The sequence below is a fragment of the Copadichromis virginalis genome, linkage group LG11 (genome assembly GCF_057382275.1).
Source record: "Copadichromis virginalis isolate Kocher_CV1m ecotype Utaka linkage group LG11, C_Virginalis_male_GT1.1, whole genome shotgun sequence".
NCBI lineage: Eukaryota > Metazoa > Chordata > Actinopteri > Cichliformes > Cichlidae > Copadichromis > Copadichromis virginalis.
The window spans coordinates 12,740,340-12,757,119 of record NC_140628.1 but is presented as its reverse complement, the minus strand read 5'-3'; the positions used below and the strand labels follow the sequence as shown (position 1 = coordinate 12,757,119).

General features: G+C 40.7%; 1 protein-coding gene across 1 annotated transcript; it reads left to right on the top strand.

Annotated features, from left to right (window-relative positions):
- The first annotated feature begins 609 nt into the window (after positions 1-609).
- Positions 610-6,406, top strand: irx2a (iroquois homeobox 2a). The gene is made up of 3 exons (XM_085473191.1): positions 610-1,011; positions 2,382-2,787; positions 3,475-6,406. Exons 1-3 carry the CDS (start codon positions 772-774, stop codon positions 4,362-4,364), a joined length of 1,536 nt encoding a protein of 511 aa, XP_085329317.1. The 5' UTR covers positions 610-771; the 3' UTR covers positions 4,365-6,406.
- Positions 6,407-16,780: the final 10,374 nt, after the last annotated feature.

Below are 16,780 nucleotides of genomic sequence, written 5' to 3'. Positions count from 1 at the left end.
CTGTCAGTAAAACAGATGAACTTTTATTTCACCGCCCTTTCTGCGCATGTCATGTGCTGCAAAAATACTCAGCCTAAGAAGCCAATTAAATTGGATTTAACCGTTTTTGAAATAATGAAACTGAAACGGACGTTGCGAGTCGACTGTATAATCATGGTGAATTTCTCTTGAAACAAATGGAAAATGAGCTATAACTGCGAGGCTTGGACTTAATAATTTGGGATCACTATAACATTTAGTTGGAGGATATGTCTGATACTAAGGGGGTGAAAAAAAAGTTTTAAATAGCCTCATTCCAAGTCAAACGTCTATTCATAGGACGGACGGACGCTACGATTTGCCGTGTGGATTCTTTGGTTATGTTCCGAGGCTCCATTTCTATCAGACAGAAAGGGGGCGGGGATGGGATATTCAGATGAGCCGGAGTGACAGCTCCTGTTTCCCCCAATGCTCTGTGTGTCTGAAACTCCACTGGCTCGTTCCCTCCTAACTCCTCACTTCATAGTGCTGCGTACTAAAAACATCGGACGCTAGGGGATCAAGACGCATGCCACATTGCCTCTATGTGGGCACTTTAACAGATCTTTCGGGGGGTTTTTCCCAGTAAGGGGGCAGTGGAGGGAGGCCTTTTTTTATTTTCACTCTCTGATGACTGTTTGCACGGCTGATTATTGAGTTGATTGTTTATTATTTTGGCCGCTGTTGTCCGCCGCCTTGTGCGTTTTTTTTCCTCCCCCTTTTTGGATTCGGCGACCTAACGCGCGCTCACCAATGTCCTATCCTCAGGGTTACCTCTACCAGCCCCCGGGCTCTCTGGCGCTGTATTCATGTCCGGCTTACGGGGCCTCGGCTTTGGCCGCCCCGCGGAACGAAGACTTGGCGAGGTCGTCGTCTGGCTCAGCCTTCAGCCCATATCCCGGGTCAGCTGCTTTCTCCGCTTCGGCCGGTGCAGGCTTCTCCACTCCACTGTCATACTCCACGGATCCAACCACGGGATTCCCATCGTACATGGTAAAACATCTTCTTTGTGTTTCTTTATGATAAAGCTTCCGAGAAGGCGATTGTCGGCGTTTTAAAGTCGCAGGCGAACAGCGCCGATAAATCGGTTTGCGTTTTCTTTTCTTTTCTTTGTCATGATTCACTCCACAGAAAGTAGTTGCGGAACTTTACCATGGAGTGCTATACATTCATATCTGGTGGCCTCCTAGAGGGGTCCTCGCTATAAAAATCTTTGACCCCCTTGGCTTAAATGGGATTTTTGATCGTGAGCCGCAGATTGGAATGGCTTTATTGACGCTTAACACTTCCTGCGCAGTTAATTGTATAAAATGGAATACCTAGGATTGCCTTTTAAGCGTCTGGCTTCTAAGCATCGACTTTATGCGCCATAGAAATCGAATATAACACAAACTATGACCCTTTTCTTCATCAGCCACGCACTAAAATCAGGAATGGATGGGGTGGTATAATTCTTGGTTAAATAAACTAAATTTTAACATGAAAAGCATGACTCGCAATGTTAATGACACAGGGCACCTCAAGCGTTCTAGGAAAGGTGCACATCAAGTGATTCGCTAATGGGATTTCTAATGCTGCAAAGAGACGATATGTTAACACATTGGAGCTGCCACCATAAACAAAAAGCAGCCACTGAAAGGAAATGAGTTGGTTAATAGGTGATTAAAGAAAATTAAAATTTCCTTTTTGTTATCTTAACTGCTATATAAAGGGGAACCCTGTTATTAGTTAATCCGATAATGATCCTAACCATTAGTTAACCATTACTCCTCGGCTTTTTGTGGCCTGCTTTTGCCCACGATGTGTTCAGCATGCCTGTTTACAATTAGTCCTTTTTGATTCAACCCGACAAGTGGGTTAAACCATAACAACAATAACAACAATAATACTTAAACAATTAGTTATTATTTATGCTTTGTTTATATGAAACAGTCCACTGCATTCCGAAATCCTGCGACGATATTTAAATCACTTTATAATATATAATTGATATAAAATGAAGATAAAATCTGGTACTACTTTTATATTTGAGTCCCGTCATTTTTCACTTGTTTGGACACGTTTTTCAAAAAGGAATGGTTATAGGCCTACTTTTTTAAACACTGTTGAATAAAGCATGTACAGTTATAGCTACTTATGATGTAATTTTTGTCTTATCATTTATTATTATTCGTCAAAATGTAAAGTTTATATATACATATAAATTTGTAATGTCCAACGTATAGGAAATTGTTTTTCAATATAAGTCACTTTGTACAAGCCACATTAATGTCAAATTTTTTTTTATTCTTTTTAATGTCAGTCTAACTCAGCTCAGCTCTTGACTTTTTCTTTCTTTCTTTTTTCCTCCAACTTTTATCCAGTCCTCTCCATACGACGCGCACACCACAGGCATGGCCGGGGCGTTGAGTTATCCCCCTTACGGGAGCCCAGGATACCCCTTCCAGCTCAACGACCCGGCTTACCGCAAAAATGCCACCAGGGACGCCACGGCCACCTTGAAGGCCTGGCTGCAGGAGCACAGGAAGAACCCGTATCCGACGAAAGGAGAAAAAATCATGCTGGCAATTATCACCAAGATGACCCTGACGCAGGTCTCTACTTGGTTCGCAAACGCTCGGAGGAGGCTCAAGAAGGAGAATAAGATGACATGGGCACCCCGGAATAAGAGCGAAGACGAGGACGAAGAAGACGGGGACGGCGAGAGGAAAGAAGTGGAGCGCTCAGAAAAAACCCTGGATAACAGCGAGGCTTCAGCGGAGGATGAAGGTGGGGTATTATCCGGCGACCAGGTCATGATCAATTCAGAGTTGGATGGGAAGGAGGGGGTGCCCATTTTATTTACTTCACAAGTTATGTGCTGCACTGCTGCTTTATGTCAAAATATCAAAGAGATGAAATTATAACTCAGTTACGTGAATTATAGTTCTAACACACACACACACACACACATATATATATTTTTTAAATTAAAATGTGTTTGCAAGACAGTCGAGTCCACGAACTATTTAGGTAGCCACGTTGATTGATATCAATTTTTAATGAAAAACGAGGTTCTAAGACTCAAGCTACACGTAATGACCTGTTAGAAGGAACATTTTATTTTCTTAAGCGTGATTAATGACAGGTCACTGGCAAGCAGACACCGAGCATAGCAGTAGCCATAAGTGGTCTCAATAAAACTAGACTGTTAATATTGTTACGATGAAAACGTCGACGTGCATGATTATGTAAAAAAAAAGAAAAGAAAAAAGACAGTACAATTGTTATGGTATAAAATATACATTAAATCCAGCCTACTTTATAAATGATGCATGTACCACTATTTAAGTAAGGCTGGCTGTAAAGTATTAACGATTAATGGACTTTATAAGTTTTATACAGTTTACTTTTGAGACTTTCTCACTTTCTTTAACATTTCTAACCCTTTTCCATTTATTTGCATGCTCGTCTTAGGCATCAGCTTGCACGTAGACACCCTGACGGACCACTCCTGCTCGGCAGAGTCAGACGGGGAGAAGGTCTGTGTGGGCGAGCTTGGCTCGGAACAAGCCGGCGACAAATGCGAAGAGGACGGCGAGGACCCAAACCGCGACCAGCGGGCTCAGCTTTCACCTAAACCCGTCACGTCATCGCCACTGACCGGAGTAGAAGCTCCAGTTCTCAGTCATCACCATCACCACCACCACCACCACCTCCACCATCTCCACCACCTCCACAGCCAACGCGAGGATTTAGCACGGAGCCTCGTCAGTAGCAACAATATTAACACCAATAAATCCTCCTCATGCCTTGACAACAGGCCTTCTTCGGGAGCGCCTCCTAACCCCACGGTCAAACCCAAATTGTGGTCGCTGGCGGAAATTGCTACCTCGGACCAAAAGCACCAACATCAGCAACAGCAACTGGGGCAGTCAACTGGGCAACCAAATTGCCCCTCCTCCAGCGGTGGACTTCTCACTTCCCCAACGCCTTCCGCAGCCTCCCCGGCTGCCAGTTCGCCCTCCCTCTACCCGCCCCCCTCCATCCTCGGAAGACCTATTTATTACACTTCACCCTTTTATAGCAATTACACAAACTATGGCAACTTCAGCCCCCTGCAGGGTCAAGGGATCCTGCGGTACACTAATTCATCTGGAGTGAGTCTGGCTGCTGCCGCCGCCGCCGCTGCCGCTGCTGCTGCAAACGAGGGTCTCAGTTCTTCTCAGCAGGCTCTGGAGGCCAGCACAAACCCCAAACACAGGCCAGACTCTCCCCTCGTTAAAAATAATCCAAACCAGATTGTTGTTGAGCAGCAGCAACAGCATTTCAGAACCGCAAATTTAGAAGCAAAGAAAGGTACGTAAAATATGACGCGGTAAAAAAAAAAATCATAATAATTAAAAAAAAAGAGAGAGACTAACTTATGAAAACTTATTTAATCTAGTGTTGAGTCCTAAATTTGTATTTTAATTCAACCCTGTAAGGAAATGGCGCCACGCTGGAGGTAAAATGAGCTCACTTGTTTCCAATGCAAACTAACTGGTTTTCTTTTTCACTTCCATGTGTCACTGCAATGACACCAAAGCATGATCTGAACTCTTTAGCCTTGTTTCGGGAAAGAAAAAAACAAAAACAAAAAAAAAAAAACAAATAGCACCAAAACAGAACAAATTGAAGCCTTCATATTCAAGCGATATTTTACAAGAAACAGCTAACACGACGTGATTTTTCATTTGTGCTAAGAAGAGTACATTTTAGGACTGAATATGAGACTAAATGACTTATTAAGTTGGACATTTTTCAGCGCAGTAAGGAAATGAACGCGCACTATGGCCTGTTATTCGTTTTCATTGCAGTAATCTCCCGGAGTAATCAATTTATAATTGCCTACCAGCCCTTAAAAAAGAAAAAAAAACTACGCATATTTTGATCTTTCCGATGATCCCACGGGATCATAAGAATCCGGTGACGGGGTTTCTATTTGCAACAATCTTGCCTTACAAAGCAGTAGGGATATAACATACAAGCCAATTGCAAACAAAACTTACAAGATCGCGTCTACAGATACACATTAAAACAACACTATGAAGGACGGGCCTGAAACAAGCTTATCCATGCGCTCAGACACGCGCGGGCGCGCGCGCACACACACACACACAGTAGGCACCCTGTGAATCCAATAAGCAGACAAAATGTTGCCATAGTTTTGAGCAGGAATCCTATTTTTAATGCTTCCTGTGTGTGCGCGCGCGCGCAGCGGGCCCAAGACCTTATCTTTCAACCTGGAATAATTCTAATTACACAGAGTCAGCCAAAAGCAAACAAATGAGTTTGTTTGCTGTGTGCAGTCATCGTGGAACTTCACGTTTTCAAATGTCACTTAGGTAGCTGTGGTGGTTACTTTCCTTGCGCACATTTAAAGCTTTCCCTACATGCCGACGAATAGCTTAAGGACGTTTTAGTAGCAGTATAAGCAGAGACACCCCCCCCCCCCCCCCCCCCTCATTTTTAATGAGCACTTGCAGTATAGAGGTGTTTTTGTTCATGTTTTCTGTGGTGGTGGACGAAATTGATCATTTGATCGTGTGGGACTTTTTTTTAATTTCCATGGTCTGCAGGTAGGTGTCACAATTGCTTTGACTATAAAACGACAAAGGACGCCACCCCTTAGCCTCACGTTTTAACCCACATAACCTTTACTCCAAATCGGATCTGGTGCCACCATTTAGTCGGAATGACAGCTGCTACCGCTTTCTAAGCCCCACGCAGACTGGGACTTTTTCTTCAGCTCACGTTTGTCAGAATGTTATTGTATTATTTCCGCCGTTCTGTTTGAGGCAATTTGGACGACAATTACATATGCTGGTTTGAAACCGATCTCCCATTATATGTGATTTACATGTTATTTCTCAGGTTCCTCTAGTTTGCTTATTTGCCACGGTATATTATTTCAGTATATATTTACGTGTGAAAATAAAAACTAAAATTTGGCCTGAAACCGAGGTGTCTTGGGGACGCAAAGTGGACCGAATTGAACTGAAGTGAACTTGAGGACTTCAAAGTGGAATAGCCTACATTTGATATTTATTTTTTTAAAAGGATGGCGAAACGATGCCTATAATTTATGCAAGTTGTATTGCAAAAATGGGAAACTGACATCGTCCGTTTGTTTTGTAAATATATATACATACATATATATATATATATATATATATATATATTATGGACGGTTTTTATTTGAAACGCATTTGGGAAAAAGGCGACCCAATCTTGTTATCAGGAGTACTTTTACTAATTTATATCTTTGAATGTAAATAAAATCAAAACTCGCTGGTAAAGATATACTGGTGGGGTATTATATCCATTATTCAAATGAGAAAATATTAAACTGTTTTCCCAACTATTACATTCATCTTTGGCAGTCTTTCTTTTAGTCATAACACTGTTTAACCCTGTTGCATTTTTTATTCCTTTTTTTTTTATTCTTTCTGCTCATTATTCTTTTGTTTTGTCAGTTGCAGATGGGAGATGTTTGATGAATCTCACTTTTCATGAAGATTATGAGTTCTCACAGATTGCACAATCCATTCTTTCTAAATGGACAATCATTTTCTTTTAAAGCGTCTGGTCAGGGGATCTCCCTCGGTCACATATTCAGGACCTTGATGGGGATAAACGAGATGCTTATTTTATTTCATTTTTCTCCCAGCTCCCCTCTCCCTGCCACACATTTATTTTTCAGTGTGATTAATACAGCCGTGGGACGCATCGGGCATTATGGGCTCCCAGCGGGGCCGTCCCTGGAGCTTTTTAGCCTGGTTCAGGATGGGTCAGCACTGCCTGCTTCATTACAGCACGGCATTGAGCAATCCATAAAAGTCTATCTAAGCATCTGCCAGCTCCAATGGGCTGTGTGATGGGCCCTAATCGGACAGGCTTTTCACTGCTTTTCATCATGGCTGGATATTATATCACACAGCTAACTGAACAAATTAGAAAGAAAAAAGGTAGTCTTTAGTTATTATTATTATTATTCTAATTATTAATTTAAATATTTTTTCACCTTATTGTGATATAAGGTATGAAATACTCAAATATACAATATTGACATCCTCCAAGAAGAGGCCTCCATCATTGCTCCCAGCTAGACTAAAAGCTAATCCTTCATTTTCCAGTTGAATTTGTGCTTTGGAGCAGTCCAAATGTCATGGGACCCCCACCCCTCCCCATACCAACGACGTAATATTTAGCTGCTACCAAGGGAGCAGTGGAGGGTAAACCTACCTTAACTCACTTAGACCACCTTTTAAGTTAAAACAAGTCTTTGTGACATAAATGCATACTTTGCTCAAAGAGTAAATAGTGTTACACTCCCAGGATGGTGTAAAAGTCACCTTTGGATTATTCATGAAACCATCACTATTTTTTTTCAGGTTCTTTGGTTCATCAGTGCTGTGAATTGAAATATTTTATCATTTACCTCTACCTCACTAACAGACTGCTGCAGTAGACGGAAGACATGAATGTTATAGCACCTGGCCAGTTTCTTCCTCAGTCAAAATGCTTTCATTAGCAGCTGATTTATTGAAATGCATACTTTATTCTCAGGTGGGCTCCCCCAGGGACGCGCACTGTTGTCAAATAGCACCGGAGGCAGTCTCGAGAGCACATAGGGGCCCTGCCTCTCACTCGCTTTTTCTTTCTGTCACCTGCTGCTGCTCCCTTCAAATGTCAACATTTGCTTGCAATAAAAAAGTGTTATTGTTTCATTCAAAAAAAAAAAAAAAAAAAAGAGAAAGTGCTCGGCAACCAGTCACCTTTGAACACATGAAAAGAAACTTCCACCCCTCCTCTTTGTTTGACTGAGAGCAACGGCAGGTGAAAATAGGAACAAGGCGGCCATTGCACATGACAAATTTCAAGCTGTGAAACCCCTTATGAAACAATTGTGAATTTATGCCACAATTAGTCACAATTGTGCAGAGGAATTCCTGACTCTTTTGAAATAGCTCTTCTTTGGTCCACATCCATTCAGACTATTTGTGGAAGAAACTAGGGTAACCTTGACACAGCCTCGATATTGATCCTCAAGGGCAAAACAGACGGTTTGCTTAGTACCATAAAGCAATGTTTTAGTGTCGGGGAATGATTTAAACTAATCTAGATATTCTTTTAGTTCCATGCACTGCATACCAAATAAAGACATAATCCCATCAAATAGCCTACCAACAAAGATGCGATCGTTACTAAGGACTAGTCGTCATTGAAAACTACATTGATGTTATCGCAGGGCTCATAGGCTTCATGCGAGCACAGACTTAAGAGCAAGTGGACTCATTCCCCTTATCGCTGATCAAATAAGTAGCTCGCATATGCAGATAATTCATGAGCTCTGTGTATCTTTTATCCTCCTATCAACACTTTCTCCTCCAAAATGGCTCAAGCGTTTATCTCTGATACACACCTGCTGAAGCTAAAGTTTCACTGTAGCCAATTACTATTTTACAGTTGTCCTTTACTGGAGGTGCAGTGTTAATTTGACATGATGTTAAGGAAGACTATTAGGCAGTTGACTGATTTGCTACAGATGCCCAGATGTTAAAAGAAAAATTGACACTTGCATATTATTTTAGATTCAGTATGCATGTGTCTATCATGGGCAGACAGAAGCAAGAATAATTAGCCTGTTTTCTTGCGTTGAGGATGTAATGCAGCTATTCTCTTGCATGATACAGTGAGATCATGTTTTTAAAATTGCATATAAAACACTAAAAAATAGCCAGCTGAAATTCCAAGATGTGAACTTAGCTTTATAGAGCTATATCAGAAACAATACCACTTATTTTTTTATAGCAAATTTGAGGTCTTGTGTAAAAGTAAGGCAAAATAATATGAAAAGCACCATTAGCCTTTAATGTAACCTGTCTTTTATTTTAACCTGTTTGATGCTATTAAACCCTCCATGGTAAACTCACCCATTAAGACCTATCCATAAATACTGCTGATGTTCAGAGTCAAAGGAAAGTACTACAAATATTCAGGGAAAAATCGAGAGACCAAAGAGAGAGGTGTACAAATCAGGTGCAGTTGTGTTTAATAAAACACATCAAAGTGAATGAGGGGGGACGTTAAAAATGAGTCCAAGGTCCTGTCCTCTCGTAAAGGTGTCAAGTGAAATGTTCACTACTCTGGATGATCAAGGGGAGAGTAAGTTGTGCAGGATTTCATAGTGATCCTTACGGGTCTAAGTCCACACACACACACACGCACACACTCGCTCTTAGACTGAGACACACTAATACATGTCCGCACAAAAGTCTAAACAAGGCCATTAGGAGCCTTGACTTCCACTCCTAATTGACAGTTATGTTTAATGCCTTTGGTGAGTAAACACTTTGCAGTAGTGGACTCCACCTTTAGGTTGTCAATCAGGCAAAAATTGGTAGGCGGCTGTGAAATCTCCTGCAAAGCTGAACATAAAAGGTAAGGTGCAACATACATGCGATGCAATTTATTGAACTATTAAATCCTCTGTGTGTGTGTGTGTGTGTGCGTGTCGGTGTTTGTCAAAAGCAGTTTGTGAAAACACACGCAACATAGGTGTATTTATTTAAAAGTGTTTTGCCCACAACCATACCATAAGCACAAAAATAAGTTCATAATGCTGTATATACTAACGCAACTCCATATCTACATCAAGTATGGAGAACCTTCCCAGACATCTAAGTATATACTTACATACAGTATATGCACTATAATGAAGACAACATATATTGTTAATAATACTATGAGAACTATAACGTTTACATGCATACTTTAACTGAAATTCCACTGATAGCGCTACACCTTTTATTTTTCTAGGTTATACAGTGGACATTAAATGATACACATCACATTATCTAAGTATTACACATACACAACATGCTTGTTTGCAAACACTAATGGTGCACTCAGTGCTGGACCTTGTTAAAAGTAAGAAACAGAATGAGTGACAGTGTGGTGACATGAAGCATACGATGAGAACAGTAAAAGATGCCACTGTTACGTAAGTGTCACTATTGTCTCACGTTGTCATTTTTGCTTCACACTCTCAATACACCACATAAATATGTCCAGTGGTCACACCCACACCACCACCCCCCCCCCCACACACACACACACACACACAGAGACACACATACAAAGGCACAAAAAGAAATCTGTGAAGAGTCACTGAGTGCTGAAGAAACAAACAGCCTTAAAATACAAATTCATGCAGATAATGAGTCTTAGGCATACATACACATACTGTATATTGATAAAACTGTATGCACAAGATTAGGGTCAAGACATTTCTTCCATGTTTTTGCAAGATATAGACAAATCTGTGTCCAGTACAGCTCTTCAAGCCCAATATTGTGTTTGAATTAAGGAAGTCTTCAGATTTATAGAAAGAAAATAAGCCAGCAGGGATGATATTGGGAATTATGCGGTTAAATCTGATATGTGTGATATGCTGTTTATGTGCAGCAGCACTTTTGCATTATGCTATATAAAATTATTAATGTAATTGAACTAATATTCAATTTGGACTTGCGTGTTTGTCTGCACATGTGGGAAGGTATGTTTTCGAGTATTCTGTCTATCCATTGTACGTTACTGCTGCTCTGCAAATTGTGATATGTTAAAGTTAAACCTCCACACCCTGACCTGTCAACTGTCAGCTTTCATACCATTGAGTGCAACAACTGGATGAGGTAAACATAGATTTTTTCCATCTGTATGTTTCAAGTGCTTCTTTTTTTCCTTTCCTTTTCTTTTTTTAAAAATCACAACATATCTGCACTGAACCTTCTTACTCCGATTACGTGTTCTGTTAGACATATCAGGGAAGTGATTCATGTTAAATATCTGTCAGACTTGTAGGCTAATTAAATGAAGCATTGCTTTAAAGATAATATTTAATGTCATGACTTTTGGCATGACCGTAGCTTTCAAGCTAAACTGCTTTCACAGAGTAATAGCACAGTATGCAAATAAAAAAAAGCATTAATGTGTTGAAGAAGCACTGTGACCTAAGATGATCATTTAATGAAAATATCCAGGGAGACATGCCTCGAGGCACAGTTTGAGGCACTATATATTAGCTGCCAAAATGTTCACTTTAGGCTTTCTTTAAACATATTGCATCACTTCAAATTATATCTAGATGTTATGAATCAAAGGAAGCTGAAAAGCTTCTTGGAAAGGTTGGGAAACATCTTTAAGACCAAAGAGCCATTTCAGTTACTTTGACTGCAAAACATAACCTTGCTAACAGACAGTCAGAGAAAGCAGGATGTTCAAACCAAATATCATTTTTTACCCTTTTAAATTAAATTGGAGGCATTTCCAGATGAATGAATAAAATAACCCCGTTGCAACAAGATGTCAACTTTGGAAAAACTAAATTTGCGAACCTTGACTTCAATGTCAGTGATTGTTTTGGATCCTGTGCCAGCTTATAATAATCCTTTATTTAACCATGAAAGTGGTGGCATTTTTAAGGTTAGAGAAAACTCTAGATTTTTTGTAGAAAAACATGGATTATTTATTTTAGTTGTATCATGTTACTAATTGCGAGGTATATCAAGACACAATTAAAAAAGTCTGCAAAATCCAGTCTTTTGTGTGCCATTAAGACATGCTGTACTCTCGTATACCACTCTTACATCCATGTCGGTTGATATTGGATATAAAGCATAATGTTGATGTTCCTTGGCATAATGGGTGTTTTTTACAACTTATAGTGAGGTAGTGATTTTTTTTTTTAAAAGATAACTGATCATGTTCATTTAAAAGGAAAAAAACTGTGGTGCACAAATATACAAATTGGAAAAGTTCTTAAGCCTTTTATGAGTAGTTGTTATAAATTTTTATCATCATTTTACCAACTGCCATGATTGGCTTGCCAAAACTAAAGAGTGGACCATCATCATGGAGATCAGGTAAGCTGTAGCAACAACAAATGTGGTGGTGTGGAGGAAAAACCTAGAGTGTGCAAGAAAAGTTTCTTTTGCTTCACATAACTAAAAGAAAAAATGCATTAAGTGAAAGGGTTGCAGTCAAAAAACAGACAGAACCAACAGAAATTACCGTTATAGGCATACATCGTAAGGGTCATCAGTGTTTTTGTACTTGCTGCCAGAAAATGGGAGCCAAATGTTACATACTGTAAGTTTAAACTGCTACATTAGCTTGTTGTGTTTAGTCTGTAACTTTAACATGAGTTTTAGAAATGTTTTAGATATTAGTTTTGAAAGGTCAAACCCAGAGTTCTACAGTGTGCCTCCATAACAAACTAAATGAAATACAAACCTCCAACCAAAGCAGTCTAGGGCTCCAGTTCTAAGAGCAACCAACAAATGTCTCTCCAAACTCCTTCCCCCTTTTTTAAAAAGCTTCATTTGTACTCCTTCTGCTCTAATCAGGGTTATTCCCCAAGTGTTGTACTGGGGAGGACTGGGACACTGCACATTGCAAAGCACATTGCTCTCTCTCCTCACATTCCTCCATCGCTTTCTCTCGTAGGAGAATCCCCTTTTGACTCCAAACCAACCCAGGAATATTAGTCTTATTGCTTTTAATCACCAAAGTCTCACACCCAAAATATGTCAATTCATTAAAGGCACTCAGATATTCAGGCCAGCTGCTTCCTGGCGACGGGCTAAAGACAAGGTGGAGACAGACAGACTGTGTGTGTGTGTGTGTGTGTGTATACATGTCTGTGTGTGTTCTCTCTCCGTCTCCCTCTCACTCTCTCTTGATCTCTCTCTCTGTGGAGACAGGGCTACCCAATCCTCAGCAATGCCCTGGCTGTGCTCAGCACAATTTAACGACAGCTATACCTAATCACACTACACAGAGGTGGTTCTGCTTATACTGTATGACTGTATGTGTGACTGAGGTGAAGAAATATGTGTGGACGGATGCAAAGTGTGTATACACAGAGAACTGTAGATGCACATACTGTATATGTACACACACATACACACACACAGCTTTGCAAGGCTTTTAAAGGACAGACTGTTGATCCCTCCACAAGCAAGCGAAGCGGCTTACATCTTTCTGTTACAGAGGATTGGAGGTGCATTCTAATACAATTACGCTGACGAATAAAGTGCTTGTATATGAGGAAGGAGGTGCTCTAGCAACATCTGCAGCTTGAAGCTGTCCAAAGGCACTTCAGCGGTGACACATGAAGAAAGAGGCAAATGAGTGGAACAAGGCCATTGTTGCAGGCAACGCGACTGCGGTTGAGACAGTCATGTGAAATTACATTTGGAATCCAGAACAAAACAAATTGAACGTCCTTTCATGTGTCTCTGTTACTCGTTTTTGGAAAGAAATCTGTTTCCCCTCTGAGCAAGGGCATGTGAGAGGCAAGTGCAAGGGTGTCTGCCCTTGTGAGTCTTTGTGTAAGAGCTGGCAAAAAAAAGATGATGCTTGTGTGTTCATGTGTTTTTCACATTCACCTGTATGTGCTCACCTTCATGTGTCATTGTGTAGTTGAGTATTACCAATGTACCCGATAATTTAAGGTCCAGATATGCTTTGGGGTTGGGTTAAGTTAAAGTTAAAGTTAGGTTTAAAAGGGCTGGGAATAGTTTTTTGATTTATGGTTCTATAGTTAGGACGAGGGTTGGAGCTGACTAACTGTATGTCAAAGCAGTGTCACTTGAAATCTTGGTAATGACTGCTTGTGTGCACATATGTTTGAGTGTGTAAAATATTCTGAGAGACAGAACAACGCATCTGCACACGTGGCTGTGTGTGTGTGTGTGTGTGTGTGTGCGTGCGTTTCACATCCAGAATATATTCCACAGACCAGATGGCTGCAGAGTGGCTTAGGAATCAATATTTAAGAAGAAAACATACCAACAATGCATCTGCATGTGTTTGCTGTACCCCTGTGATAAAATATTGACTCTCTGGTTTTTGCAAGAATTATCGGCTGTGGTCAAAAATAGGATTTGCGGCTTACCGGCCTGTATCTGTTTTGTGGAAGCAGTGATGATGGCTACACATTTGTGTCAAATGTGGATGTAGACAGGCAGTGTGGATGTTTGTCATGAATTACTGCCACCATCAGCAGATGTCAAAATGTGTTGCTGGCACTTGCAGTTACTTCTGTTTGAATGAACAGAAATTGAGAGAGTGAGAGCGAGAGGAAGATAGATGCTACACTCAACTGTCCTAAAGCTATGTTTATTATCAGAAGCTAAGCCCGAAAGTGCTTTAAGTTTGAAAGATTAAGCATGTTGGCATTTTATATTTTCTTATTATTTAACCCCTACAGGTTCAAGACTGAAATTCATTCTCATTTCTTCCTTCTACAGTTGGCCCATTTCTTTGAGCTTGAATTTAGAGCATTTAGATGTATTAATTTATTTAAGTTCTTCCTCACTGAATAATGGCACCGTGTTTTAATTAGCAACCGATATAAAGCATACATTGTCAATCTTGTATTTTATTATTTAACACAAATGTTTTTTCAGACTATTAAAGCCTTTATTGAACTTGCATTTATATACAGTGGGGCAAAAAAGTATTTAGTCAGCTACCGATTGTGCAAGTTCCCCCACTTAAAATGATGACAGAGGTCAGTAATTTGCACCAGAGGTACACTTCAACTGTGAGAGACAGAATGTGAAAAAAAAATCCATGAATCCACATGGTAGGATTTGTAAAGAATTTATTCGTAAATTAGGGTGGAAAATAAGTATTTGGTCACCTCAAACAAGGAAAATCTCTGGCTCTCACACATCTGTAACGTCTTCTGTAAGACGGTTTTCTGTCCCCCACTCGTTACCTGTATGAATGGCACCAGTTTGAACTCATCATCTGTATAAAAGACACCTGTCCACAGCCTCAAACAGTCAGACTCCAAACTCCGCCATGGCCAAGACCAAAGAGCTTTCGAAGGACACCAGGAAAAGTATTGTAGACCTGCACCAGGCTGGGAAGAGTGAATCTACAATAGGCAAGCAGCTCGGTGTGAAAAAATCAACCGTGGGAGCAATCATCAGAAAATGGAAGACATACAAGACCACTGATAATCTCCCTCGATCTGGGGCTCCACGCAAGATCTCATCCCGTGGGGTCAAAATGATCATGAGAACGGTGAGCAAAGATCCCAGAACCACACGGGGGGACCTGGTGAATGACCTGCAGAGAGCTGGGACCAAAGTAACAAAGGTCACCATCAGTAACACACTACAACAGCAGGGAATCAAATCCCGCAGTGCCAGACGTGTTCCGCTGCTGAAGCCAGTGCATGTCCAGGCCTGTCTGAAGTTTGCCAGAGAGCACATGGATGATACAGCAGAGGATTGGGAGAATGTCATGTGGTCAGATGAAACCAAAGTAGAACTTTTTGGTATAAACTCAACTCGTCGTGTTTGGAGGAAGAAGAATACTGAGTTGCATCCCAAGAACACCATACCTACTGTGAAGCATGGGGGTGGAAACATCATGCTATGGGGCTGTTTTTCTGCCAAGGGGACAGGACGACTGATCCGTGTTAAGGACAGAATGAATGGGGCCATGTATCGTGAGATTTTGAGCCAAAACCTCCTTCCATCAGTGAGAACTTTGAAGATGAAACGAGGCTGGGTCTTCCAACATGACAATGATCCAAAATAAACCGCCCGGGCAACAAAGGAGTGGCTCCGTAAGAAGCATTTGAAAGTCCTGGAGTGGCCTAGCCAGTCTCCAGACCTCAACTCCATAGAAAATCTGTGGCGGGAGTTGAAAGTCCGTGTTGCTCGCCGACAGCCCCAAAACATCACTGCTCTCGAGAAGATCTGCATGGAGGAATGGGCCAAAATACCAGCTACTGTGTGTGCAAACCTGGTAAAGACCTATAGTAAACGTTTGACCTCTGTTATTGCCAACAAAGGTTATGTTACAAAGTATTGAGTTGTATTTTTGTTATTGACCAAATACTTATTTTCCACCCTGATTTACGAATAAATTCTTTACAAATCCTACCATGTGGATTCATGGATTTTTTTTTCACATTCTGTCTCTCACAGTTGAAGTGTACCTCTGGTGCAAATTACTGACCTCTGTCATCATTTTAGGTGGGGGAACTTGCACAATCGGTGGCTGACTAAATACTTTTTTGCCCCACTGTAAATGACCAAAACGAGGTGTTCACTTCTCACTTTAAACAATTACGTTGTATTTGCAGAAATAAGTGAAAGAAAACAAAATAACAAACATAAAGACTTTCACCCTAATATCATGATGTGCTGAAGGACAACGTTCAGCAGAAAGCTACAGGACTGTGGTGCTTGCCATCATTTGACAACACAAGAGTTCTTTTTGGCCACATTGATATAATCTTCACTCACCACCAACCCTACTAGCCAGATTTGGCTTCCTGGAGTTTCTTCCACATTCATATTTGGAAAATGAAGTTAGCCTGTTATAGATGGGATTTAGCGTGTATTACAAAGGCTTTTATCTATGGGGAGCAATCTAAAAAATAGCTGCTGAGCCGATATCATGACAAGATGACTTTGAAGGCGAAATTTAAATCAGGCATGGTTTTTGATTTTTATGGGCTGATTCCATAGAATCGGAAAGGTTCAATGGTCTTGACTGACATAGAGTTGTCTGTATGAAGCCTATCCCAGCTGTAATAAGATGAAAGGTGGGGTACACCGTGGACAAGTTACCAGTGTGTTAAAGGGCTAACAAAGAAAGACAGACAACCACAACACCTATTGCCAATTACAATCAACAATTAATCTAA

What these genes read in the sequence shown, in the direction of transcription:
- irx2a (XM_085473191.1), top strand. Translation starts at nt 772, where the DNA reads ATGTCCTATCCTCAGGGTTACCTCTACCAGCCCCCGGGCTCTCTGGCG. An exon ending in CGGGATTCCCATCGTACATG is followed by an intron (nt 1,012 to 2,381) that starts GTAAAACATCTT and finishes ACTTTTATCCAG; the next exon opens with TCCTCTCCATACGACGCGCA. An exon ending in GGCTTCAGCGGAGGATGAAG is followed by an intron (nt 2,788 to 3,474) that starts GTGGGGTATTAT and finishes TGCTCGTCTTAG; the next exon opens with GCATCAGCTTGCACGTAGAC.